The sequence below is a fragment of the Moschus berezovskii genome, chromosome 4 (assembly GCF_049115385.1).
Source record: "Moschus berezovskii isolate FMDL1 chromosome 4, NW_MosBer_1.0, whole genome shotgun sequence".
Lineage (NCBI taxonomy): Eukaryota > Metazoa > Chordata > Mammalia > Artiodactyla > Moschidae > Moschus > Moschus berezovskii.
Genome location: NC_142463.1, coordinates 88,514,460 through 88,541,440, shown reverse-complemented (window position 1 = coordinate 88,541,440; position 26,981 = coordinate 88,514,460). Strand labels below are relative to the sequence as shown.

At 47.5% G+C, this 26,981-nt stretch overlaps 2 protein-coding genes across 13 annotated transcripts in view; both read left to right on the top strand.

Moving 5' to 3' along the window:
• The window catches only part of SORT1 (sortilin 1), a 66,802-nt gene extending 61,068 nt beyond the window's left edge, over nt 1-5,734 (top strand). For 6 of the 8 annotated variants that reach the window (XM_088835545.1, XM_055403915.2, XM_055403920.2 and 3 more), the window contains exons 18-21: nt 8-106; nt 621-727; nt 977-1,100; nt 1,333-5,734. In XM_088835545.1, coding sequence (XP_088691671.1) covers nt 8-106; nt 621-727; nt 977-1,100; nt 1,333-1,347 — 345 coding nt within the window. In that variant the 3' untranslated portion in view covers nt 1,348-5,734. The remainder of the gene's footprint in view (nt 1-7; nt 107-620; nt 728-976; nt 1,101-1,332) is intronic. The other 2 variants (XM_055403917.2, XM_055403916.2) reach the window with 1 other exon arrangement.
• A 127-nt stretch (nt 5,735-5,861) lies between these two features.
• Nucleotides 5,862-25,266, top strand: MYBPHL (myosin binding protein H like). Of its 5 annotated transcripts, none has more exons than XM_055403922.2 (11): nt 5,862-5,921; nt 8,049-8,112; nt 8,566-8,751; nt 18,511-18,599; nt 19,390-19,585; nt 19,789-19,928; nt 20,070-20,229; nt 20,319-20,455; nt 20,905-21,091; nt 22,145-22,190; nt 24,588-25,067. In XM_055403922.2, coding segments are annotated over exons 2-10 (1,107 nt in total). In that variant the 5' UTR covers nt 5,862-5,921; nt 8,049-8,111; the 3' UTR covers nt 22,156-22,190; nt 24,588-25,067. The 5 variants fall into 5 exon arrangements, with proteins under 5 accessions (XP_055259897.2, XP_055259899.2, XP_055259896.2 ...); XM_055403924.2 differs by having other exon boundaries at nt 5,875-7,638; nt 19,390-19,449; nt 20,033-20,229; nt 24,588-25,266; XM_055403921.2 differs by having other exon boundaries at nt 5,875-7,638.
• Nucleotides 25,267-26,981: the final 1,715 nt, after the last annotated feature.

The following is a 26,981-nucleotide window of genomic DNA, read 5'->3' as shown; positions in this document are numbered from 1 at the left end:
TGCACAGGACTCCCGCCCACAGGGACACAGCTTGTCCCAGAATCCAGCTCCGCCTCCTCTGGGATACACTGAAAACACACACTCCCTATCTCCCACCCAGAAGCAGGTAGGTCACACTCAAACAACGATATGACAAAGCTTATTTATAACAACATACAAAAACTTAAAAAACGAATCTTGGTGTCATGGGAGGGCCTGCCTGAAATAGCACTGGCACAGCTCCTTCCCAGGTGATGGCCCTATGCTAGATTCATTCAGCCCACTTACTGTCATGGTCTCCCTCTCTGCTTCACCCTTAAAAGCTCCAAGACTTATAACCAGTGGTCACGGGGAGCAGTCACAATTATATTTGATCTATGTAATTACCATAGCTTCCAGTGTAACTTTGACATTGAAGCCCCTGAGTTTGCACTATTCTGACAGCTTCAAGGCAGCTCAAGTTTTGATTACCCTCTGCCAGCTGTGGTATTCTCCTGGTAGCACCGAGATGGTCATCTTGAGGTGCCTAGAGACTACAGATTGTTGAACAGAGAAATAAGGGATTGAGCAGCTTCTTTGAATTCAGTCCTGGAATATGCACGCCCAGAATTGATTGTGTGTTTGTGTTTTAATTTATCAAGAATTCCAAGTCAAATTCTGTTCCAATTATCCTGGCCACTGTGGGATTGATGCTGGTCACAGTCATAGCAGGAGTGCTCATTGTGAAGAAATACGTCTGTGGCGGAAGGTAAGGAACCGGAGTCAGTCAAACCCACAAGTCAGCCAAGGGCAGAGTCTGCCGCTGGCAAAAACCGACTAGTTGAAGTGAAACATCAGACCCAAATCTTTCCTTCCATTTTTCATATACCAACTGTAGGCTGTGCTTCCTATATGTGCGACTCATTCTGTGAGTGTGTAAAACTTGGAAAGTCCACAGCCCTGTAAGAAATGCATTCTTCCTCACCACGTGAGGGTTGACAGCAGTTTCCACCCCCAGGTTCCTGGTGCATCGATACTCGGTGCTCCAGCAGCACGCAGAGGCTAATGGTGTGGATGGTGTGGATGCTTTGGACACGGCCTCCCACACTCACAAAAGCGGTTATCATGATGACTCAGATGAGGTGAGACTGTTTCTTCTTGAGGGGTGGTCCAGAAGTCTTTAAAAAAGAGCGATTCTTTTCTTACTTATGACCAAGGTATGTTTGAAGCAATGGAGGGTATAAACTAGAAGCAGCAACTTAGTGACTGTAAGACTTGGCCAACCCAGAAGCTACGTAATGGCTTTCAAAATAAGGATTAGGGATTTTTTTTGGTCTGTAAATAATATGGCCCATGTCTTTTTTTTTTTTTCAGGACCTTCTGGAATAGCTCCTCAAAAGAGCTGGGACCGAGTACAAATGATGGATCCGCAGTACCTCCTACACTCCCTGTGGCTCCGACTTAGGGAAATAAATTTCCCATTGCGAAGGACCCAGCTCTGTTTCTGCTGCTTCCATCAAAGCCAAAAGGACCTATACTAAAGAAATAGGAGGGTGGGGACCCGAAACACTCTTGCCAATTGGCTCGGAGAAGAGAGGGGAAATTTTTAATTCTTTAACTTTACGAGATCTGTGTTTTTGCAAAGTATGGGCACTTTTTGGTTTTGGTTTTTAAGGGAAATGGAATTGAAGGGAACTTTTCACTAACCCCACAGTCGCATGTTTTGCGTGGCGCCTACCCCAGGGCACCGGCCAGCTTTGTCATCAACTCTCATGAAGCCCTCGGTGCCATCCCTGGGCTGTGCCGTCCCTGGACAGTGCCAGCACCATGAAGCAGCTGCAGAGATGAGCAGAGAGGCTGCGATGACTGGCACAGCCTGGGCAGCCTCTCTCCCTCTGGGGCCAGCCCCGCTCCAAGAATAGTGCACACCAGCTCCTCACACAGATCACTGCTTTTTGTTATTTCTTTCAGGAGCCATAGGCCACAGTGATTTTTCTTTTCCCCTGTTTAATTAGGCAATACCCTTGTTAATTGCCCTTTGGCAACTAACTTACATGTGCTTCCAAGACACTAAATCAGGAAAACTTGAAGGGCAATATTTTTAACTTGGGGCAGGAAGAAGGGAACAGCAGAGAATTGACTAGATTTAGCACCTATTAAAGGAGAAATTCTTGCTTCTTCCAAGATCTTTCAAGCCATGCCTTATGTGTGTGCCAGTGGACTTGCTCAAGGATGGGGCTCAAGCTGGGTACCCAGGCTGAGCAACCTCTTCACTGGAGCAGCTGGTGGCATGCGCAGTGCAGCCTCTGAGGACGACTCAGCCATGAATCATTAGAATGGCTGCTTATTTGCTTCCTCTTAGGTTGCTGCTCTACATGGAGCCATGACTAGACATGTTTTCAGATTTAGGCTTTAAAAAAAAAAAATTCAGTTTTTTTACCAAGTTCTCCTCCTTACCCCTCCACTTCCAGCTTTGCCAAGTAATTTGTTGGCTTGAAAACTCTGAGCCAACCAACTGAAAAACACACTTCTAGTGCAGACTGATGTTTTGTGTGATACATTAAGTTCATATTTTAAATTTAATAAAATGTTCCCTTTGACATTTTTAAAAAATGAAATAAATTAGAAAATGTAGCGAGGTGGATTTTTGGGTGGCCAGACAGTGACAGAGCGTTGTAGTCATTAGTTTTGGTACAGCTTGACTGTTTGCTCTACTCGAACACAGTACTACGTTTCCAGTCTTAGCACGCCTACTGTGCTGGTCACAGTTTCTCCCAATAATTATGATTGGGGACATTCTTTGGTAACTGCCATTTTGCTGCTAGTTCATTTTATGGCTGGAAAGTCAGGAAAAAGTAAATGTGCCAAATGAACTTTTGTCAGAATGTGTGAGCAGATGGCTGAATTGTCTTCTCACCAGAATGGGTTAACAGCAGTAGGGAAAGCAGGAGAGGGAGTGGATGGAGAATTTTAGAGAAACTTTGAAACTGCAGTAAGATTAACGTAAGTCAGGGAACTATAAAGTTAAGGCAGTTTTTGTGAAGAGAGTTCATATTTGTTAGAGCCAGAGAGCACTAGTTTTTTAGGAAAATCTCATTCCTTTTGTAAGGTTTTTAAATTGAAAATAATTCCAAAGATACACCAGCTCACAAATGATTAAAAAGTCTCAGCTTTTATCCCGTTCACCCTCACCTCCTGCCCCATGTGAATTTGATGCCCAGAGAAGACCTACTTAGACCATGCACTCTTCTCCCCACATACACCCACTGAAGCAGATGTGCCGACCTACAGTAATTCTCTGATTAGTTTTACATGTAAGAGAGTTAATACTCTTCTCTATCTGTGTAAGACTAGGGCTCTCTACCTACAGTGATCCCTAGGGTTTCTGTAGAACTTGGTAGTTTTCATGGCACTTTTTCACTTGCATTATGACATTTGAACCTCACAGCATTCTTGTGAAATTAAAAAAAAAAGCGCAGGGTTGTAATCCCCATTAGAGATGGAGCTGAGGTACAGAAATGGAGTAAAGGTGTCAGGGTCCCTGTGAGTCACAAGCGGTGACGGTGATCGTCTTCCGACCTCATGCACTTTGATGGATGCTCTTGCTGCCACGTGGGAGCAGGCTGCTTTCTTAAAATGTCTTGCAGTTCTTCAGGGCACGGGTCAGTGGCCTTTCTTTCAGAGCAGCATGTAGAGCTCTTTTGCCACCTTAGTAAACAGGAAATGTTTCATGGCTACTCCTGGTCTTCATGGCTGAAAGCAAAAGTAACAGTAATTTTGAGTATGTGTTTAGAAACCGCCCCTTACCTCATTGAGGGTCACGGTGGTTCAAGAGTGTGGGAATGGAATCTCCACTGATGAGTCACCCTCTCCGTTTCCCTTGTCCTTCCACCCATGACTGGCTGGAGAGCTTAGCTGGTTTGAGGACTGCTAGCAAGCCTGGCTGGCTAGCCTTCCGCATCTCACAAGGGTATGTCCTCGGCCCAAGATGAAAACAGCCTAATAGATCCACGGTAGCTCCTAAGAAAAAAAGATTTCTGATTTGTCCTACTAATGTCAGGTTGGAGCATTATCTCTGAAAATAAAGTTGTGTAGTCTCAGGCTTAATAGCAAAAGGGATTGTTTCAGTAATAGAAGTTAGCGTCATAAGGTAGGTTGGACATAGCAGACTGTCCAGAGTGATCTGAGCTGTGAAATCCAGGTGGCGAACTCACCATCTTTCATGCTCTGTGGACAGGTGTCTTGGACTTAAGAGGGCTTTTGGTTTTCAGTGAGACCTGAGATCAGGGATGCATACACCTAAGCTGTTCATCGAATGGGAACGCCACTTAGAAGAGTGAAAGTGTTTGGAGGACTGTGGCAGTTCTAGGCTGGGGTCAGGAGAGTCAATAGATTAGCTGTAACTGAAGCTTTAGAATTTGTCATCTGCCTCTGAATAGGCTTTCTAGGGTGTCTGTCTCATTCTTAGGTTTACCTCTGGGCCTCTGCGTGCCGAAGCTGGCCTTTCATCCCTGGCAGATCAGTAATGTGCTGGCCACCGCTGGCTGTGTCAACCACAGCTGGTTCTCCCGTGGCCTTCACCATGGGACAAGGATAGAGGAGTGCAGGGCCGTCCACATCCACCCCACGTGGCAGGACCGGCCTGGCTTCAGTCTTTGTTTTCTAAGCAAATGATTCCAGTAGAGAGTTTCTTGTTTCCTCTTAGGAGAGCTTAAAAGACTCCTGCTTCTGTATGCAGTGGCTTGGAGCTCACCCTGCTCACTGTTGGTACTGCCCCCTTGCCTCACATTAACCTGGATACTTGGAACTGCTAAAATAGGAAGAGCTTCAACTTTTCAACTTTGCTATTACCTTGCCTCAAGCAGGTAAATAAACATGGACTTACATGTCCTTCAAACAAAAACCAAAGTTTAATATTTCCACATGATAGTGATACGGAGGCCAGACTGTTCCATCTGCCACCAGTTTGCCCAGGGACACGGTCCTGCCCGAGGAGGGCCGAGGCCTCGCCCTCATGGAGGATGATTGAAATAGCAGGAATATGTTGATTTCTTAGCTACTTTGCATTATAACAATAAGAATCAGAACTCTAATTAGAAATTGTCTTCAACAACTTACTGTGTGCATTTTTTTTCACACTGGTACATTCTTAATCATCCTTGTTTATATAGAATAACATAAACTAATCTGTACCTTTCTATATATATATATGTGTGTGTGTACATATATACATGTATAAACTGTATAGTGTACATGTTAATGATATGCCCAAATCCTTAATGCAGTTCTCATCCTCCGCATGCCCTCAGCTTGTGGTCATGTGACTTGAATGTTCCTGATGATTCTGCCCACCTCCTGTGTTTGGACGTCTAGAGAGGAGGGTAGGGTTTTGATGATACCCTCCTTATACTTGTGCACAGATATGCTCAGGGTCCCCATGTGTGCCTGGTATCCATCCCTCTCTTGTTTCCTGTTCCCTGTCTGAGCATGTGGTCCCTCCTGGTTCTGTAACTTCTCTGCCTCCTCCCCAAGCTGTCAGATAGCCTTCCTACTCAAATCTAAAGCAGTATTAAGATCATTACTGCATGTGCGCTAAAACCCCAAGTTTTCTGTTCCCTTGAGACAGAAAATTGCATGTGAGGTGGGATAATCAAGTTTCAATGACCTGTGTCAGTTGCACAGCAAAGCCAGACCCCAGAATAAAATTTCACAAAATGGAAATAAAACTCAAATTTCTTTAGCACTGTGTAAATAAATCTGGATGTGTTTAACTTTGTACTGGTAATTTTCTGTATATTTGCAATATTTGGGTTAGAAATAAAGCAGACTGGACTTTATTACCTGACCTACTAAAACGACTAAGCTACAGTTTGTTAATATGAAAGTTTCTCCACTTTTCTAGCTTCAAAAATCGAACCCCAGCAATCAGAGAACATCAATTAATGAGCCAGAACTATGTATCTGTAAGTCCTACATGAAGGGTATTAGGTAATTTATGGGAAAAACCACTCACTTTTTTCTTCTTCATGCTCTCAAAGATCTGTCCCCTCATGGGTGTTTGTAAGACCAGATTTCTTTTTCTTCCTCCCCAGAAGTATAGCTGACCCGCCCTGGTACAGCTTCTCAGCTTTGATTGCTACATTCTTCCTTCTGGATGCAGCCACATGTCACTACTCTGTTGAATTACATGATCCTTTAGCAGGTTCGACAGACAGCAACACTGAGGAGTTTGCCTTCGGCACTTGCCCCTCTCACATTTCTCCCGCTGCTCTTACTCATAGTCCTTCCTAACCCATTTCATTAAGGACCTTCAAAGAGTTGCAAGTTGACTTCAAAATATTCCTCTTAGTGGAGGTTATTGCCCAGTCCCATTTAGCCTTCAGCCAAACCAGACGACTGCTTAGCCTGCTGTCCTGGGCTGGGGGTGGGGGTTGGGGGGGTCTTTCCCTGTAATGTTTACTCTGGAGCCATTGTCTGAAGATGACCAGGCAGAGACCTTGATCCTGAGGACCCCATGTCTGCTGGAAGAGTCCTCCCCCGAGGGAGGTTATCCAGGGTGGTTTATTTTCAAGAATTCTATCTAACATAGTGTTCTCAGGCTTCCTGCGACAGAATCAGTAAGTTGCTTTTTTAAATGCATATCCCACCCAGACCTACTAAATTAGCCTTTCCAGTGGATAAGACCCTAGGAGTTGGCCTTTTCTATTTGATTCTTTCATACCTGAAATTGCAACAAAGAGCTAAGACCAAAAGCCTGAACCAATCTCTTCATCAAAGCATGGGGATAAGGGGGTGTTTGGAGTACCCTGGTACACTGTCTGGATTTGTAAGGGCTCTGGCTGGCTCAGATAAGAGAAGTAAGTCAGAAAGTCCTTTACACCTGAGAGTCCTGACATAGCACAGCACAGCCTCTCACCACCAACCCCAGAGGTCAAGCTCCATAGTTACCCTCTTCAGCCATCCTAGCTCCTGATAAAACAGGTTCCTGGATCGCAAGTGGGTCTACAAGTTGTCCTGGCCCTCGGTCCCAATACAAGTTGCAAAGATGAGTTATGGGCTTCTGTCCCACGACCCAAGGTAGTAACACAGACTCCCAGGATCCTATTCAGTTCAGTTCAGTTCAGTCGCTCAGTCGTGTCCTATTGGCTGCCCCCAATTTGAGGGCCAAAGGGGAAAAACGAGTAAGGAGCTCATTCATTCAACCATGCTCACTGGTTTCCTTTAAAGAGGGAAAAGGGAGGATGTGGAAACTTGCTACTTTCTACTCAGCTTTGCTATGAACCTAAAAGTAAAATTGAAGTCGCTCAGTCGTGTCCGACTCTCTGCGACCCCGTGGACTGTAGCCCACCAGGCTCCTCCGTCCATGGGATTCTCCAGGAAGAATACTGGAGTGGGTTGCCTTTTCCTTCTCCAGGGGATCTTCCCGACCCAGGGATCGAACCCAGGTCTCCCGCATTGCGGGCAGATGCTTTAACCTCTGAGCCACCAGGGAAGCCCCTTTAAAGTCTACTTTAAAATATATATATATATATTCACATTAAATATATGTATTCACAGAGGAGATGCCAGCTTCTGGAAATGAGAAAGGGAGAGTACAATAGGAAGTCTGATCTATTGGTTGTGCTGCATGGAAGGTGCAAGTGATGGTCTAGTGAGCCTGGAAATCACACAGGACCTTTAGTACGTAACTAATACCTACTGTGCTCTGGCCACTTTCACACACTTTTACCATTTTATCCTCAACACGATCTTGGCATCGTCATGCCTTGTTTCATAGACCAGGGACCTAAGGTTCAGAGTCCATGATTTTCCCGGGGCTGCCTAGCAGAGGAATAAGTAGCAAAGTCAGGGTCACACTCAAGTCCTCTGACCCCATGTCCCTGACTCCCCTCTCACAACTGCTGCCTCTTGCTTTACTTGTACTTTTATCTCATAGGCAAGGGAGCTTTGAAAGGGCTAAGTGCTGGCCCAACCTAAAAATAGCTTACATTTATCGAGCACTTAGTTGGCTACACACCGCTAAGCACTTGACACAGATTACCTCTTTGAATGCTCACAACAGCCCTAAAACTGTTATCTCCATTTCACAGATGAGGAAACAGACCTAAGAGAGACTGTTGTTACAAGGCAGAGCCAATTGGTGATGGAGCCAAAGTGAGTTGGGGGTCTGACTCCAGGGTGCAGACTCTGCCTTCCACTTCCATGGGGCAGGTGGGTGGGGTGGAAAGGAGAGGATGGGACCCCTTCCTGTGGACCCAGACACCCCTGGATGAGTTGGAGATCAGGAGCCGAGATGTCGCCCGGTCTTCCCCTCAGAAGCCAGAGTCCCCATGTGAATGGTCTGAGCAGGGAGGGGCTGTTTGAAGCTCAAGCACTCCCCTCCTTCCCCAGTGCTGTGTGAGAGGTGTTGTCTCTCTCCCAAGATAACAGCGCCACTGGGCCCTTCTCCTGCAGCTATTCCGGGCTGCGATCTGCTCCCCCGCTTCCTCTAGCCCCCACGTCATCCCTCATGGGAGTTGCTGGGTGGGAACAGGACAGCCCAGTTACATGACCCTGGGGAGGCCAGGCTGGAGAGCAGGTGCTCAGTCCCTCCCTCACCATCAACAGTGAAAACCTTCCCCTGGAGCCCAGCCTCTGGGTGGCCCAGCATGGAGGCAACCACAGCTCCGGAGGCTGCCTTGGGACCCACACTGAAGGTGAAAGAAGCCAGCCCAGCAGATGCTGACGGACCTCAGGCTTCACCCCGGCGGGGGGCCGGCAGCCCCCTTCCCCAGCTCCTGCCCCCCATAGAAGGTGACTGGTGGGGAGGGGGTAGGCCGGGCAGTGGGTGATGTCCATGGGTTTTGCAGAGCTAAATGCTTTCATGGGATGGGGACTTAGGATGGAGGAGCATCCACCGGAACCCCCGCCCCCACTTTGATGGACTCTTTGCTACTCAACTGCCTCTGCTGGGTGTTTGCTTTTTACCTGAGAAGTCAGTGAACGGTGTTTGTGATACGCTACAGTAACTGATACTGATAGGCTTATATTTTTACCTTTAAAATGTGTCGGTCGCAGGGACTAGGAGGACCTGATATATTACTAACACCAGTCAGGAAGGGAATGAAGGGTGAGATTGTATCCATCTGGACCAGAAGAGGGAAACAAGAAGCTTGGAGCCACTGGGAGGCTGAGTGCTGAACAGATGTGACATTCCGTCTCGTCCTCAACAGGGCCAGGAGTCCGAGACCTGTCCCAATAACCCCACCGGCTCCCACGAGAGACTAGCCTCTCCTAACCCGAGCGCCACGGAAGCAGAGACCTTCGAGGAGAAGCATTCTAAGGCTCCTCCTCTGTGGTCTCTGTGAGCCTCTCAGCAAACAGGTGTTTTTGATCTAAAAGGTGGTGGGTGCCCCGGCCAGCCCTGGAATTCTGTGTCTTCAGCCCTGCTGCCCACCCCACACCTGGCCCCACAACTGGCCTCTGTAGCTAAGAGACTTCACTGGAGTGGCTCCCATTGCACCTGGCTCAGCCAACCAAGGGAGACTGGTTTTTGCCCTCTCCTGCAAAGAAACACTGAAAAATGTTCCCTGTACAAAGTTCCCACTTCTGGCCCCTTGAAGCCCTAAGTGCAGAGGATGCAAAGACCACAAATGAGACAGCGTGGAATGCCAGGATAGGGAGAAGAAGAAAAGACAGGGTCTGGACTCACTTCCCAGGGTCGCCTCCAGCAGTTCCGTGACCTTGGTGAGGTCAATGGACTTCAGGGCTTCAATTCCTCTCTGTAAAATGGTGGTTATTAGTATCTACCTGGAAAGGTAGTTGAAAGGATTGTTGAGATAATCCAAAGTGCTTTTGAAGAGGCCAAATGAAGATGTGAATAGATAGGTATTATTTCCAAGTCAGGAGTAGAGGCTGAAGTTCTACCTGCAAACAGGGTTGTGGTGGGAAAGTCCACAGCCTCTTATCATCCTTTGGAAGACAATGGATCTTCAGAAGCTATCTGAGTGTCAATGGCACGGAGTCAACTGAGTTTACCCCCCACTGAAAAACAGATAAAGAGCGCAGAAGTTATTGGGAACATGTTAGGTTGGAATGGTCTTGAGGCAGAAAGTCAGTTTCTTTCCCCCAAAGACCCAGGGAATAAGCCACAGGGTGAGGGAGAATGAGAGCCAGGACTGCTGACTCCTTGACCACTGGTCTCCACAAAGCCCTGGGAGAGGGTGCTCATCCCCCCATACTTACCCCTCTGGCCACAGGGTGGATGCTGTGGGCTGGCAGCTCCTGACAGCCCCAGCCCATAAGTGAGGCCTGAAGGACCACATTCTTGTGTGTGATCTCACCCACTGGCATTCCAGAGGCCCCTGACAGTAAAGCCTCCTGGTGACACTGTGCAAAGTGTTTGCATCTGTTACCCGTTTGGAAAGAGTTCAAATGCTAGCTCTGTCCTGTGACCCTAGGCAAGTCAATCCACCCCTTTGGGCTTCCATCTCTCATCTGTAAATTGAGAGGTAGAATTAAATCAGAATTCTTAACCCTTTGCTGGATATGGATCCCTACGAAAACCTAATGAAAGCTGTGGGCTCTTGCTTCAAGAAAAATACTCAACAAAGCTCAGGGAGTTCACAGAATTACTGAAGTCTATCCAGAGGTCTTTGGGCTTCCCTGGTGGCTCAGAGGTTAACGCGTCTGCCTCCAATGCGGGAGACCCGGGTTCGATCCCTCGGTCGGGAAGATCCCCTGGAGAAGGAAATGTTAACCCACTCCAGTATTCTTGCCTGGAGAATCCCATGGATGGAGATGCCTGGTAGGCTACAGTCCACGGGGTCGCAAAGAGTCGGACATGACTGAGTGACTGAACAGAACAGAACAGAATCCAGAGGTCTTTAGGGGTTGCCAAGGTGCTGGCCTAGATGGCCCCCAAGTTCCCTATGAGCGCCAAGGACTTCTCCTTCCTCTTAATGCCGCCTCTTTCTCATGGGGAGTTCTATAGGACCTGGAGAGGCACAGCAGTGAGCATGTGAGCACACGTGAAATAGAGCAGGCGTCAAAATATTTGCAACATCAAAATAAACTTCAACTGGCCAACACTGAGCTTTTAGTCAAGAAAGTGCTCTCCATGGCTAAGTAAGTAAGTGGAAGTGGGAGTCTGGCACTGGGAAAGCATCCTTTGTCACTCTCAGCACACACGGAGGCACTGTGTCCTGAAGGCCACACTGGGTAAGGGCGAAAGGAGAGTGTTCACGGTAGTGAGAGGCCTGCTTCCCTGGTGGCTCAGTGGTAAAGAATCTGCCTGCCTGCAAATGCAGGAGACACGGTCTGATCCCCGGTCCGGAAAGATCCCACATGCCGTGGAGCAACTAAGCCCATGCACCACAGCTATTGAGCCTGTGCTCCAAAACCCCGTGGGGCTACAACTACTGAGCTCATGAGCCGTAACTACTGAAGCCCGCGTGCCCTAGAGCCTGTGCTCAGCAACAAGAGAAGCCGTTGCAATGAGAAGGCCAAGCACAGTCAGCTACAGAGTAGTCCCTGCTCTCTGCAGCTAGAGAAGAGTCACTGCAAAAACAAAGACCCAGCACAGCCGAAAATAAATACATAAATAAATAAAATTTTAAAATAACAATAGTAGGAGGCCATGGGACAGGCTGCGTCCTGACACGGAGAAGACAGAGAAGACGGGACCCTGAGCCCCAGAGGGAGGGCCCATCTGTAGATCTCAGCTCGATTGCTTCCTGCTGACCCCGGGTCCTCTTTCAATCGGGGACCGTTCTGTGTCTTCTCGCTTGGGAAGCTGCGTGCCTAGCCTTGAAGCAACCATCCTCCCTCCCACTCTCCCTTCCTATCCTCTTTCTTCCTTCTGCAAATATTTATTTTGTATCTATTATGTTCCAGGCACTGTTACAAAAATGCACAAAATAGGCAAAAATAATTTCCTTGTAGAGATTACATTCTATGTAAGGAGACAGATGATAAATAAGCAAATAAAATGTATGAATAGTGATAAACTGCTGTGCTGAAAAATAAGACAAAGAAAGAAGATAGAAAATGCTGGTAAGGGAAGAGTGCTTGCTGTTTTCGTTTTGTTTTTTTCTTTTTTAATAAGTTTGTCTTTTTTTCATTTTTTTTTAAGATCTATTTATTCATTTATTTTCTTTGTTGGCTGTGGTGGGTCTTAATTGCTGTCCGCAGGCTTTCTCTAGTTACAGTGAGGGGGTCTGCTCATCATTTCAGAGCTCAGACTTCTCATTGCATTGGCTTCTCTTGTTGCAGAGCGTGGGCTCTAGGGCACACGGGCCTCAGTAGTTGCGCCTTGAGGGCTCTAGAGTACTGGCTTAGTAGTTGTGGCACACAGGCTTAGTTGCTTCAGGGCATGTGGGATCTTTCTGGACCTGGGATCAAACTCGTGTCCCCTGCATTGTCAGGCAGATTCTTATACACTGTGCCACCAGGAAAGTCCGCTTGTGGTTTTTAAACAGGATATTCAGTGAAAGCCTTGTTAATAAGGTGATTTGAGCAGCAACTTAAAGGAGACGAGAGAGCAATACATGCAGATAACTGAGGAGGAGGTTTTGCAAGGAGAGAGAACAGTAAGTGCAAATGCCCTGAGGCAGGTACGCCTTCTGGACTGGGGCTGCAGTGGCAGAAGCAGAGTGAGGGAGAGAACGGCAGGTTTGGCGTCCACAAGGTAGCAGGGCCATTGTGAATGCCAGTTCCAACTGAGACAGAGGGGCAGCCAGGGTGGGGTTTTAGGTGTAGGTTTTAAAACTTTTCTGGCTGCTAAGAATAGGCTGAGTTGTTGTTCAGTCACTAAGTCATGTCCAGTCCATTGCGACCCCATGGACTGCAGCATACCAGGCCTCCCTGTTCTTCACTATCTCCTAGATAGGCTACAGGCAAGCCTTAGACACTAGCAAGATCATCAATTACAATGAGGATTTGGGAGAAGGTATGGAAGTTTTAGAAGAGGAGGATGTGCAACAGTCACCCGGGAGAATAGGAGATTGAAGGAATTAGGGAAGTCTGGCAGAAATGCCAGTGTCTATTTCGAGGTAGTGGCCATCCATTTAAATTGCTTTTGTTTTTTGGCTGCAATGGGTCTTTGTTGCTACACAAGGGCTTTCTCTAGTTGTGTTGTGAGGGCTTCTCATTGAGGTGGCTTCTCTTGTTGTGGAGCATGGCTCTAGGCATGCAGGCTTCAGTAGTTGTGGCAGGTGGGCTCAGTAGTTGCGGCTTGCGGTCTTAGTTGCCCTGAAGTATGTGGAATCTTCCCGGATCAGGGATCAAGCCATTGTCCCCTGCTTTGGTGGGCAGATTCTTAACCACTGGGCCACCAGGGAAGTCCTGGCCATCAATTTAAAGTCAGCACAGTTTTGTAATATTTTCCCCAGCCACGTTCGGCTGTGCGGATGCAGGCACCGAGGGGGTGGGAGTTAACAGGGGCTGGGTGTTATTAGGATGTGGAAAGGATTAGGGATTTGAGGGGGTATGCAAGGAGTGAATCTGATGACAACCGTGGAGTCTAAGCTGGGTAAGAAAGAAAATGATAACATTGAGGGGGCGATGGAGAGGGCAGGGGTGGGAGGATAATGAGTCAGAGGCCTCAGTGGGCTGAAGGGTCGCTGCTGGAGAAGCACTAGAGGGAGAGAGTTGAAGGGATAGATCGGTGGCACTGAGAGAGTGGGCTGCTTGAAATTCGGATTCTAGAGTGGCTAGACTCTATTCCATTGGCCTAGACAAGGACTAAAGGAACCAAGGGCTGAGGCAGGGGAGGATGAAGTCTTTGGAGGAGTGGCAGGCAAGGCTGTTGAGGCGGCCCTGCAGGAAGTGGAAGGCTGGGTGTTGAGATGCCCAAGAATCTCGACTGCAGCTGTGTTGGAGAGAGTGACAGTGGGTCAGTGTTACGGCATCAGCACGAGGAGGAGAGGGTGAGCGTCTTCTCCTCAGAGAAGCATAAGATGCGTGCTGTATCCCGTGGACCACCTCATGTCCCTCTAAGAAACGCTGGTACTTTTTGGATCCGTGGAAATCTTCAGGGTTACTGGAAGCCGCGGCTTGCCCTGTGGGCTTGCTCCTTCAGTGGCCATTGACTCACACAGGCCTGTGCGCACACATGCCCCCACAGTCTTGCACTCACACGCACGCACAAGCACACTTCACTCTTTCAATGTGTCCATCTTGTTCCTTCACTCTCCAGACCGTAATTAACACCATCATTCTGAACTACACAGTCCTTAGGGAATCACTGAAGCAAAGTCTTTAGCCATGTGAAACCAAATTAAGTGAGGATGTTGACAGTTAATTCCCATGAACAGAGAAGGAAACCTCAGCAGGATGAAATTAGGTAGAATCAGGAGGGATTCTCTGTCTTTTTTCTTTTTCTTTTCTTTCTGTTTTTTTGGCCAAACTGCATGGCATGTCGGACCCTAGTTCCCTGACCAGGGATCAAACTCATGCCCACTGCATTAGAAGCACGGAGTCCTAACCACTGGATCACCAGGGAAGTCAGAAGGGATTTTCTATTCAAGAGGAGTCAAGATCTCTGGACTTTAAGTAGCTTCCTTCTCCACTAATTTGGGATTTTTTCTAATTAATTAATTTGGCTGTATCAGGTCTTAGCTGTGGCACGACGGATCTTTTGTTGCAGCACACTGACCCTCTAGTTGCGGCTCTTGGGCTCAGTTGCTCTGTGGTACGTGTGATCTTCCCCAACCCGGGATCAAACCCACGTCCCCTGCATTGCAAGGCGGATTCTTAACCACTGGACCATGAGGGAAGTCCCCTTTCTCCACTGATTTGTAAGACAGTATTCTGTCTGAGGAAAATTCAGTGCTGAGAGCAACACAGCTCAGAAGCCAAGGGCTCTCACAGCACTTTCCGAAATTCCTTTTCCCTAAGACTCTGTGAAGGGAGAAAACCAAGCTGCCACTGTCTCAGAACTGGTCTCAGGAAACCAAGGTTCTGCTCCAGGGTGGTAGTCTTTGGTGCACATCCCTCCTGGCATCTGAGGAGGAGAAAGACCTTGGGTAGCAGGAAAAGCCAGGTTTCTCCAAGGTCAGTACAATTAACACCTCGCCTGACTGTGGATGTGTGAAAAGAGAGGCCCCAGATGAGCCCTGCTATTAACATTCTTAGCAACGGTCAGATTGCTCTCTTTTGCTGGGCAAACCAAATCCTGGGGTGCTCTGGGGAAGGGCTTGCTGCAGCCCAGACACCTGGAGCTGTCACACACTCCTCTGCCACCTCCTGCGCTTTGTCAGCAGCTTTAGCCTCGGGTTCATCTTCTGCCCGCCCTCCCACTGGAGCTGAGAGGCTGCTGAGAGCAGAATCTTCACCTGCTCGTCCTCAGACCTGGAACATTCTTGTCACTTAAGTTTGTCCCCTCTTGACTCATCCTCTTGTCAGGGAGTCCCATTTCTTTCTTTTTTTTTTTTTTTTCATGTGGACCATTTTAAAAATCTTTATTGAATTGGTTGCAATATTGCTTGTGGGTTCGGGTTTTGTTTTCTTTATTATGTTTTGGGTTTTGGGCCCCAAGGCAGGGATCGAACCCACACCTTCTGCTTTGGAAGGTGAAGTCTTAACCACTTAACCAGGAAAGTCCCAAGGTCCCTCCTAACTCGGAGATTCTATAAGCAGTGCAAGGGACTTCAGAGCTGGCTTCTCCCCAACCCTCTGCCCAGCAAGCGTGAGGGGTTCGCTCCCCACCCAGCAGTGGGGAAGCAAGGCCAACAAGATGAGGTTTTGAGCCTCCTTTTCAACTGCCACCCTCTTTTTTCAGAAAACCCTAAAGTCATATCCGCCTGTTCTCAACTCCTTGGTCGCTTGCCAAAATGGCCACAGGAGAGGAACACATCACACAACACTTCTTCTGTTCTGCATGCCCCTCCTCCACCCAAACCACCAAAGTCGAACAGAGGGCAGCCCAGCAGAGCGGGGTCATTCAGCTGCCCAGGCTCTGGGCTGTCCAGTCCTTGCTGAGGCTTCAGGCCCTGAGCCACATGGGCGGGACAGCATTCAGAACACCGCCCCCGCCCCCAGCCTCGCCGTACCACTCAGTTCCTGATCCGTTGGTGTAGAGGGGTGAGGCACAGCCTAAGACAGCACAACCCAGGTTGAAATGTAAGCCGCTCGGTGAAAAAGGAAACTAGGCAAATAAAATGGACAGCGTGCACTGAACATTTCTGTCTATATTCATCTACAAAGCCCAAGGAACCTTGTGATGGTGATGGGGGTGGAGTGTGGGAGTGAAGTTCCTGGTCTCTAAGCAAGACCTACAAACTGAGGGGTAGGAAGAGCTTTGTAGAACCTTTGTTTTATTTTCAACTCCACCATTCCAGTTCTGCATTATGTAATGTACATTTTAAACAGTTCTGTTTGTAAGTAAGCATACATATATTGGGGTGAATGTTAAGGAATGTATTTATAGGGACATGTATGTTATCATGAAGGCTGACATCTGCTATCAAGCTGCTATCTGCTGGAGAAAGGAGGAGACAGGGGAGCTCCAGAAGCCTGGAAAACAGAGTAGATTCCAGCCAGGACCCCAAGGGAATCCAGTCAGGACCCCAAGGGAACCCATCCTCCAACCTTACTCCTGAGCATCTCCTGTCTTCATGCTGGAAGCCAGTCAGTTCAGTTCAGTTCAGTCGCTTAGCCGTGTCCGACTCTTTGCGACCCCATGAATCACAGCACGCCAGGCCTGTCTGTCCATCACCAACTCCTGGCATTCACTCAAACTCATGTCCATCGAGTCGGTGATGCCATCCAGCCATCTCATTCTCTGTTGTCCCCTTCTCCCCCTGCCCCCAATACCTCCCAGCATCAGAGTCTTTTCCAGTGAGTCAACTCTTCGCATGAGGTGGCCAAAGTATTGGAGTTTCAGCTTTAGCATCAGTCCTTCCAATGAACACCCAGGACTGATCTACTTTAGAATGGACTGGTTGGATCTCCTTGCAGTCCAAGGGACTCTCAAGGGTCTTCTCCAACACCACAGATCAAAAACATCAATTCTTCGGTGATCAGCTTTCTTCACAGTCCAGCTCTCATGTCCATACATGACCACTGGAAAAACCATAGCCTTGACTAGACTGACCTTGGTTGGAAAAGTAATGTCTCTGCTTTTTAATATACTATCTAGGTTGGTCATAACTTTCCTTCCAAGAGTAAGCATCTTTTAATTTCATGGCTGCAATCAGCATCCACAGTGATTTTGGAGCCCCGAAAAATAAAGTCTGACACTGTTTCCACTGTTTCCCCATCTATTTCTCATGAAGTAATGGGACCAGATGCCATGATCTTAGTTTTCTAAATGTTGAGCTTCAAGCCAACCTTTTCACTCTCCTCTTTCACTTTCATCAAGAGGCTTTTGAGTTCCTCTTCACTTTCTGCCATAAGGGTAGTGTCATCTGCATATCTGAGGTTATTGATATTTCTCCCGGCAATCTTGATTCCAGCTTGTGCTTCTTCCAGCCCAGCATTCCTCATGATGTACTCTGCATATAAGTTAAATAAGCAGGGTGACAAAATACAGCCTTGACGTACTCCTTTTCCTATTTGGAACCAGTCTGTTGTTCCATGTCCAGTTCTGATTGTTGCTTCCTGACCTGCATACAGGTTTCTCAAGAGGCAGGTCAGGTGGTCTGGTATTCCCATCTCTTTCAGAATGTTCCACAGTTTATTGTGATCCACACAGTCAAAGGCTTTGGCATAGTCAGTGAAGCAGAAATAGATGTTTTTCTGGAACTCTCTTGCTTTTTCCATGATCCAGTGGATGTTGGTAATTTGATCTCTGGTTCCTCTGCCTTTTCTAAAACCAGCTTGAACATCTGGAAATTCACGGTTCACGTGATCTAATCTGTCTTTCACTGGAACAGCCTGGAAGATCAAGGGGGCGGGGTGAGCAGTGGACATAATCTTTCCCAGATTCTGATTTACAAAGTGATCTTCCACAGACTGGAAGACACTACACAGGCCCCTGAAGAGGGTGGTCTCACAGAGGAAGGGACCCAGGAGCCAGATCCCCCAGCAGTGACATCAGTGCTGTCCTGGTGGGTTCAGAGTGTTGATTACCTGCGGAAAGTAAAGCTTCCTCCTCTGGGTCTGGCCCCAAACTGGGAAGTGGGGCTGACACTTGGGGGCCAGGATTGACACTGAAAGTGGCCTTGATAAAGGGAGTGTTGCTGAGGACAAATGTAGAAAAGGAGTGGGAAGGCCGACCACTCAGGCTGGACTGGTCCGTGCACAAACAAGATATCTCAGGTGATGAAAAGCCGGTGGTGGAGAGCTACAGATGATAAGAAGTAGGAGTCAGGCCCACCCTTCAGTGCTCTTTCTGCCTATACTTTAATGCTGTCTCTCTCGGATCCTTCAGCTGGTTGCTCATCCCTAAATCTCAGTGAGACAACGGGTGCAATCCTCTCATTCCCTGAGGGAGGGCTGAGTTAGCTGAGTGTTGCCTGGGTCACCCGCCTATGGAACAGAACTCGATGCAGCATGCACATCCTCTAAACTCTCCTCTTCCCCCTACAGGAAGCTCACCATGCCCCTCTTCTCTCTCTTTCCATCATTCAGAGCACCCCAAGATCTGGCTACCTCGGGCCCTGAGGCAGACCTGCATCAGGAAGGTTGGAGATACTGTGAACCTTCTAATCCCATTCCAGGTGATCATACCAGGCCCACGTTGAGTCCATGACCCGAGCCAGGCCAGGGTTTTGATTTGGAAACAAAAACCAAAAGTTCTGCTAGTGGCGGGGCAGCCATCCTAGCCTTGAATGGAGGGTGCATGTCCCCCAAAGTTTGAGGTGGTCCTTTCATCAGCAATCCTGAGGTGGGTTGTGATCAGGTCAGGTCAGGCCAGGCACGCCTAGGGGATGGATGCTGCGAGGTTAATCCACACTCTTCAGCCAGCAGAGATCTGAGAGCTCTCAGTCTGTGGGGCTCTCAGGAGTCTGGCGAGCATCCCAGGTGGCTCAGTGGTAAAGAACCCAGCTGCCAATGCAGGAGATGCAGGAGATGAGGGTTGGATCTCTGCCTCAGGAAGACCCCCTGGAAGAGAAAATGGCAACCCACCGCAGTATTCTTGCCTGGGAAATCTTGTGGACAGAGGAGTCTGGCAGGCTGCAGTCTGTGGGATCACAAAGAGTCAGACATGACTGACTGACTGAGCACACACGCACGGACAAGAGTCTGGGCAGCTATTGTTAGTCCCAGCTGCCCTGAGTGTCCATGACCTAGACTCTCAGAGGGTGGGAGATGCAAAGCCCTTTCCCATGATCCTGAGACTGTTGCCGAGAGATGCAAGTCCCCTGGGACAGTTCATCAAACTCTCACTCAAAGAATTTGCAGCTGTGAGTGAAGTCACCATGTGGACCTGGTGGCTCTGATCCTTACTGCAGCTGGGAGGGGCGAGAGGCCTCTGGGGCCACTCACAGTCATCTCCCTATTTCTCAGGGCAAACCCAAACCTCAAGCCATCTGGACGCGTGATGGCTGTGCCTTGGACACCAGTCGTGTGAGTGTTCGGAATGGGGAGCGGGACTCTATCCTCTTCATCAGAGAGGCCCAGCGTGCTGACTCAGGTCGCTACCAGCTCAGCGTGCAGCTGGGCGGGCTGGAGGCCACTGCCACCATTGACATCCTGGTGATTGGTACTGTGGGGGGAATGGGAGACTGGGTGGTCCTCGGGGCTCCCGCTGCAGCCTGAATGGGGATCCACACAGAGAGCTAGGGAAGCGGGACTGTGGGGCGCAGTGGAAGGTGGAGGGAGGGCTGGCATAGCAGAAGCCTCTCCTGGAGTGATGTCATGGCATGAGAGGCATGTCATGCCCACAGTCATGCTTGGCCCTTTCAGAGAGGCCGGGCCCTCCTCAGAGCATCAAGCTGGTGGATGTCTGGGGCTCCAGCGCTACCCTGGAGTGGACTCCTCCCCAAGACCTGGGCAATACGGCTCTCCTGGGATACACGGTGCAGAAGGCTGACACCAAATCTGGGGTGAGGCCGGGCTGGGCGAGAGGGAGGGAGGAACATGAACATTCTGGAATGGGGCTCTGGTAACTCCATGCGGTTGGCTGGGGATCAGTGAATTCCCTAAACAGGGGTTTCACCCCCGGCATATTCTGGGGGCACCTGCAGCTGTGGTTCACTGTGCTGGAGCGCTATCACCGCACCAGCTGCACGGTCTCCAACCTCATCGTCGGCAACTCCTATGCATTTCGAGTCTTTGCTGAGAACCAGTGTGGGCTCAGCGAGAATGCCCCCGTCACTGCCGACCTGGCCCACATCCAGAAAGCAGGTAAGGCACCACCAGGACGCAAAGCTGCGAAGAGTTAGAGAAAGAGCTGGAGAGGGATGCGGCCCTCAGGCATTTGTTGGTCCCCTCAGCTACTGTTTACAAGACCGAGGGCTTTGCCCAGCGAGATTTCTCTGAAGCCCCGAAGTTCACCCAGCCCCTGGCAGACTGCACTACAGTCATTGGCTATGACACCCAGCTCTTCTGCTGCGTCCGTGCCTCCCCCAAGGTGAGCAGGGAGGTCTGTGCATGGCTGGGCTGTGTTACTTTCTGCCTGCTGAGGAACATTCTAACCGAAACATTTATTCCTATCACCTTCACAGCACGTTAGGTAGGAACACTCAGGGCGCTGGGGTTCAAGAGAGGCCGATGCGGATAATGTTTCCAGTTTGCCCTTTAGTGTTTGATCCTCGTACGTGAAGATGTCACTTAATGTTGCTGCTGCTAAGTCGCTTCAGTCATGTCCGACTCTGTGCGACCCCATGGACTGCAGCCTACCAGGCTTCTCCGTCCATGGGATTTTCCAGGCAAGAGTACTGGATTGGGTTGCCATTGCCTTCTCCGGTCACTTAATGACCTGCTAGCAACTGGGCACAAGGTTCCAAGCTGTCTCTCTGGCAGGGGCGATGGAGTTGTGTTGGTTTCTTCTTACTCTCCCCACTCATCTTTATCTTCCAGCCGAAGATCATCTGGCTGAAGAACAAGATGGATATCCAGGGCAACCCCAAGTACAGAGCCCTTACTTACCTGGGAATCTGCTCCCTGGAAATCCGCAAGCCTGGCCCTTTTGATGGAGGCATCTACACCTGCAAGGCAGTTAACGCCCTAGGGGAGGCGTCCGTGGACTGCCGGGTGGCTGTGACAGGTACGGGCAGACCTGTCACCTTGGGGTGCTGTCATCTCCTCTCTCCTTAGTTGGAAAATCTGAGGGCAGAGACACAGGCCTAGAAGGAGAAGGGCTTGGGTGGCTTCCCCTTCAGCCCTTCTCATCACTGTCGTCATCAGGATGTATCTGAGGAGCCGTCTTTATTATCCACTCTTTCATTTTTCTCCATCATAATTCTGTAATTTAGGAAGAATCGCTATTTCCGCTTTGCAAAGGGGAGACCTGAAGCACAGGGAGGTGACTGATCGGTTTACCCTGGATTTCCAGTGTTGGTTAGTTGAGGAGTTGGCACTGTGGCGGAAAGAGGCCAAGTCTCCTGGACCTCACCCGGATTGTCTTCATTAAACTGTACAATCTTCTGACTCAATCCCAGAGAGCTGCAGCCCTTTGTTGGGCATTTAGACAAACCAAAGGACGTTCATCTCCAGTTGTGAAACAGAAATACTGCGTAGTCTCTCTACCTCTTTTCAAGCATTCACTTATTTATCCATTCCTGTCACCTTGCTCAAATCACCATCATTCCATTTATTTTTAAATTTATTTTTATTTATTTGGCTGTGCCAGCAGGATCTTCCATCTTCATTGTAGAATGCAGGATCTTTAGTTGTGGCATGTGGGATCCAGTTACCTGACCAGGGATCAAAACCAAGCAGCCTGCATTGGGAATGTGGAGGCTTAACCACTGGACCGCTAGGAAGTCCCCATCATTGCATTTAGAATATTGTTTATCATGATCTATTTACAGATGTTTCCCCATAAACTCTGAGCACTTTGAGGGCAGAAACAATCTTATTTGCCTTTGTCCCTCAGTTTTAGCCCAGTTTATGACACACAGTGGGCCCATTCTAAGTCCTTGCAGCGTGAATCAGGGCTGAACGTGCCATTACATGTCCTGTTCTTCCCTCTGCATAGATTCCTAATTAGCCCCATAGACTTCTCCCAGACCTGAAAGTATATCCGTTCTTGATGTTCTCAAAGGTTTCCCAGAGATTTCTGAAATGTTAACAATGAGAAATGTCTGAATTCTTGCAGCTCCTAATTGAGGCACCCTAAGCGGAAATGGGTAACTCTGACGAAGGTAAGGAAAGAGGGACGGGAGGTCTGAGTGGAGTATTTTATGTTTATGGTTAGTGTTGTTGAATCTGGGACAGATATGTATTCCTGACCTTTCAACCACACACTCACTGGCAACCACTTTTTTTAATAGTTTAATGTATTTTAATAGAAAACATAGCCAGAAGACAGACAACATTAAAAACATGTACTTGCATGTAGGACAACTCAGAAAAGTAAACTGAATGGATGGAATCTACTGTATAATTAAAATGCTATAAACACCATTTAGTTGAAATCAATAAGAAATTTGCTTGTTTTAAAAAATCCAAATGCTGGCATTGTCCAGAAAAATTTAACTGGTTTATTTATTTATTCTCTTTCATTTTTATTTTTTGAATTATGAAAGTATGATAACACATTTACAGGAGACTTGGAAAATACAGAACAAAGTTACATATAGTTCCACTATGACAGGTTTATTTATTATTGTTATAAACTTGAACCGCTGAATCTTGTTTACCGAAACATTTTGACTTGCGTTAATGCTTTATGGTCCCAAATTTATGTTAAAAATTCACACAGAAATGAAAATGGAGAAGCTACCAGTACCTGATTTCTGTCCCCCATTTTTCCACTTGCAAACATATACTCAGGTACCTTTTGACTCAACAGAAAAAAATAATGTTCAGAACTACCAATAGCAGGAAGAAGAGAATTTGTTTTTTTAAGAATGAAATGTATCCATCATAGCGCATTCTTAAGCAGGCTCTCCGTTTGTGGTGTGCTAGCTGGATGTCTTTGGTATAATTGGTACACTTTTAGCATGAATAACACAAAGGTTGATATTTTAAAAAAGGCTGACCAGATAGGCCTGGTTTGCCTCCTATGAAGCACCAATAGTTGCACTCTAGAGGCTCAGATCTGTTTTGAGGTTCTGGGCAATTTCCTGCACCAGACGCAGAAAGGGAAATTTGCTCATTTAATGACTTGGACAGGGAGGCCTGGCATGGTGTGATTCATGGGGTCGCAAAGAGTCGGACACGACTAAGCGACTGAACTGAACTGCTGCTGCTGCTAAGTCACTTCAGTCATGTCCGACTCTGTGTGACCCCATAGATGGAATGACATCTAATTTCGTGGAGTGCCATAGTACCAGTCCTGTTAACGATGAGGTTTCTTTACCCCTCCAGTAGAGGGTGCAGCTTTCGTAGCCAGTTGCTTTACCAGCCATGGATTCGAAGGCAGTCTTGAGCCACTCTATAGAGACCTCCTTAATTATTCCCCCTTCTCCTTGGCTGGAGCTCTTTGAGCTAGAAGCAGTGCTAGCGTTTAACAGAGATGGTGGAGCAGATGCGACTAGTACACAATTCTTTTCTTTTAACGACTTTTTTTGTAAGTGAATAAATACTATCATCCATGTGGAGGAAATTTACTATAGATGAGGTCTACTTTTGTCTCAATCTCCATCTATCTGTACTCCTCAAGCTGATGTTAGCAATTAAACTTAATGGTCTTCTGAAGAAGAGTGATAGCATCTACCTAATTGTAAGGGGGGTTTGGGGGGTTCTGTGGGAAGGAGTGAACAGGTGCTGTAAGGAAAGGCATCAAGGAAACAGTCAGGAGTGGAGGATGGTGGTGGTCACGGCCACCATACGGCAGAAAAAGAGAGAAGATGTTCCTGTCAATAAGTGTTTCTACCACAGTATGTTAAGCATGATGAAAAACAGATCAGTTTGCTTGCTTTTTACTTTGAAGCTTTGGGGTTCCTTCCTTTCCAAGAGAAGAAAACCACTGTTATCCTTATATGTCAATAATAATTGAACATGTGGCTTATGTGGTCCCAAGCAGCACATTATTGACAAAGGGCAAATCAGATGGTCATGGAGAACTTGACAGCTCCTTCAAGACTCTACATCATTCACAGTAGAAATGTTGTGTACAAGCTGATGAGTGGGGTGAAAAGGAAGCTCATGAGAAAATTAAAGAGAACTGGTTCCCAACGTCTCCTCTGACTTGCAGCTCCTGGCTGATGAAACCCAAGAGTGCATTCCATCCCAGAAGCCGTTTATTTAAGCCTCTCACTGCTCTATAGCAAATGAAAACCCTGAGGGATGCATTAAAATGCAAACTTCTCAGGAGAGCTCTCTGCCAGTTGGCTTGCACAGTCAGTTCTCTCGCCATCCCTCAGCTCCCTCTCTGCGTTAAGGTTAAGGTTAATGACATTGTGTTGGTGTTATCCTTGTTACTGTTAGTTGCCCTCTCCCATCTCTCCCAGTCAGTGCCAGCAACGAAGCAGGGTAAATGGAGAATTAAGAGCACAGGATGCAGAGAATGTGAACGGGTTGCCTCAGCAGGCTCGATGCACTCTGGCTGTTGGCTGTTATGGCCACCACATACCCTCTCTTTTCTGTGCTTCCAGGAAGCCTGTGGCGAGATTGTGTTCTTAAGAAGCTCCAGCACAGTGTCTGTTCGGACTAATCTAAATAAAAGCATGGATCCTCAGTGCAAAAGTGTCCATCTGTTTGAGGCTTTCTATATAGAAAACCACTGAGAAAATTGCAATCCTTCAGCCAGACTTATGGAATCTCTGGACCCCCAAGACTCCTCTTTCTCTTCCTATATGCCTGTTCTCTTCCACAGAGATCCCTAACACTGTCTTTTTCTCTAGAAAGTCATGACAACGCTATACAGAATCAGGTGCGCAAAGGGATGTTAGAGATGACCTGCCCTCTTCCTCTCTGTGCTTTCCAGTGTAAGTTGGAAAACTGGATGCAGTTCTATCATAGAGAAACAGACAACAGGATACATGAATACATGCATAGCTAATTAAAGACAGAGCACTAAAACCCGAGGGCTGGGAGACAGTGAAGGAAGTGAAGCAGAGTCTCAATAAGCCCTAGAGAAAGAATAAAGGTGATGTGCTCTTGCTTACATGTTTTCATTTCTATAACAAATAACTTACTGAAGGCATTCTGTGATGGAATCTGCAGAAGACAGCAAAAAATCCTCCCATCCTGGTATGGGCATGGTGCTCTTCCCATCCAGAATTGGAGTCTGTTTCTTCCCCCCTTGAATCTGGCTGACCAGGTGACCTGTTTTGACCAAAAGAACATAGTGGAGGTGATGCTATGCCAGTTGAGAGGTCTACTAGTTTCTGTTTTTGCTTTTGGAAGTCATTGTGTACATAACTGACTGGCTTCTCAGCCAGTCATGTGCACAATTAAAGAATTGTCATGTTCCCAATTAAAGAATCTCATCATAGATTGCTGAATTATGGGAGGCCCATGAAGGACAACCAAGAATCCCAGCTGACAGCCAGCACCAGCGCCCTAGACATGTGGGGCCACCTTGGAGCCCACAGCTCTAGAGACACCCAATCTACTCCTTGTGTAAAGACAGTCTGGCCTTGAACAATCCAGCAAAACATGAGCAGATGAATAGTTGCTGTTGTTTCAAACCACTAAATATACATATTAATACACGATTGAAACAGCCTTTTATACGTGAGGCTCTGAAGGCTTTATCTCTTTTAATCTTCATTTGACAAATGAGTGAGTTGAAGCTTATAAATTGCTCTAAGTTATGCAGCTGGAAAGTAGAAGCTCTAGGATTTGAACCAGGTCTGTTTGACTTCAAGCTTTCCATATTTCTTCTCATCTCTTTCACCCAGGGACCCCCACTGTTTGGGTCTGGGTTGGAACCATGGGTTTAAGAAAGAAAACATTCCTAGAAGACAGTAAATATAAGGCAAAGTTTTGAGAAAGGAAGGGATCTATTTCGTCTAAGTATGAAGAGCTTTTCTGTTCAGACTAAACGCTTATTTTCAGTTGAGACCAAGTATCTATTCCAGCCTTTCTCAACTGCAGTTCTATGAGAATTAAGTTCCAATGTCCCAAGGCATTCCTTGCATGTGATAAATTAACTTCTTCCTATGCAATGGCAACCCACTCCAGTACTCTTGCCTGGAAAATCCCATAATCAGAGGAACCCAGTAGACTGCAGTCTATGGGGTCGTGAAGAGTCGGACATGACTGAGCAACTTCACTTTCTCTTTTCACTTTCATGCACTGGAGAAGGAAATGGCAACCCACTTCAGTGTTCTTGCCTGGGGAATCCCAGGGACGGGGGAGCCTGGAGGGCTGCCGTCTATGGGGTCGCACACAGTCAGACACGACTGAAGCGACTTAGGAGCAACAGCAGCATGCATCCAGAATGTCACTAGTTATCTAGCATCCTTGGGACAACTGAGAAAAGTCACACTAATCATATGTAGGGTCTAATGCACTTGCTGAGAATGTTGGGAGGACCGTTAAGGAGCAGGGGCCAGAGTCCAAAGCCAGACAGTCATATACACAATGACCAAGAGGCTTGCCTGCATCCAAGGAGAACTGCACTGGAATCCTAAATTTTTCATTGATACACTCAACACTATGCTCAAAGTACCTTCTGAACTAAGGCTCACCATATGCCTGGGAGGGAGTATTTCTTCATTAATTGATCTCTTCATTATTTATCCAAAATCTTTAATACCTATTCATACATATCATTTTGGGGTTGACCTGAGAGGGTCACATATTTCCCAGATTAGAGGCCTTTATGCTGAGTGAAGAATTCTTGTGCCTGGAATCTACATTTTCTGCCTTTGTTGTCATTCTCATGGAAAAGAAAGTAGATCCATTGCTTATTTCTCTACAACAGCTTTCAAAATCATAATTTGGTGATAGAAAATTAGAGATGAGTTTCCTTAGGAGGAATTAACTCCCAACTTTCTAAAACTGCCTCCTTCACTTACCTGAAGGTAGGTGAAGAATTT

Bases quoted from the DNA above. Each gene is read 5' to 3' on its own strand.
- MYBPHL (XM_055403922.2), top strand. The intron at 18,600-19,389 runs GTGATCATACCA...CCTATTTCTCAG, and splicing joins ACCTTCTAATCCCATTCCAG to GGCAAACCCAAACCTCAAGC. The intron at 19,586-19,788 runs GTACTGTGGGGG...TGGCCCTTTCAG, and splicing joins CATTGACATCCTGGTGATTG to AGAGGCCGGGCCCTCCTCAG.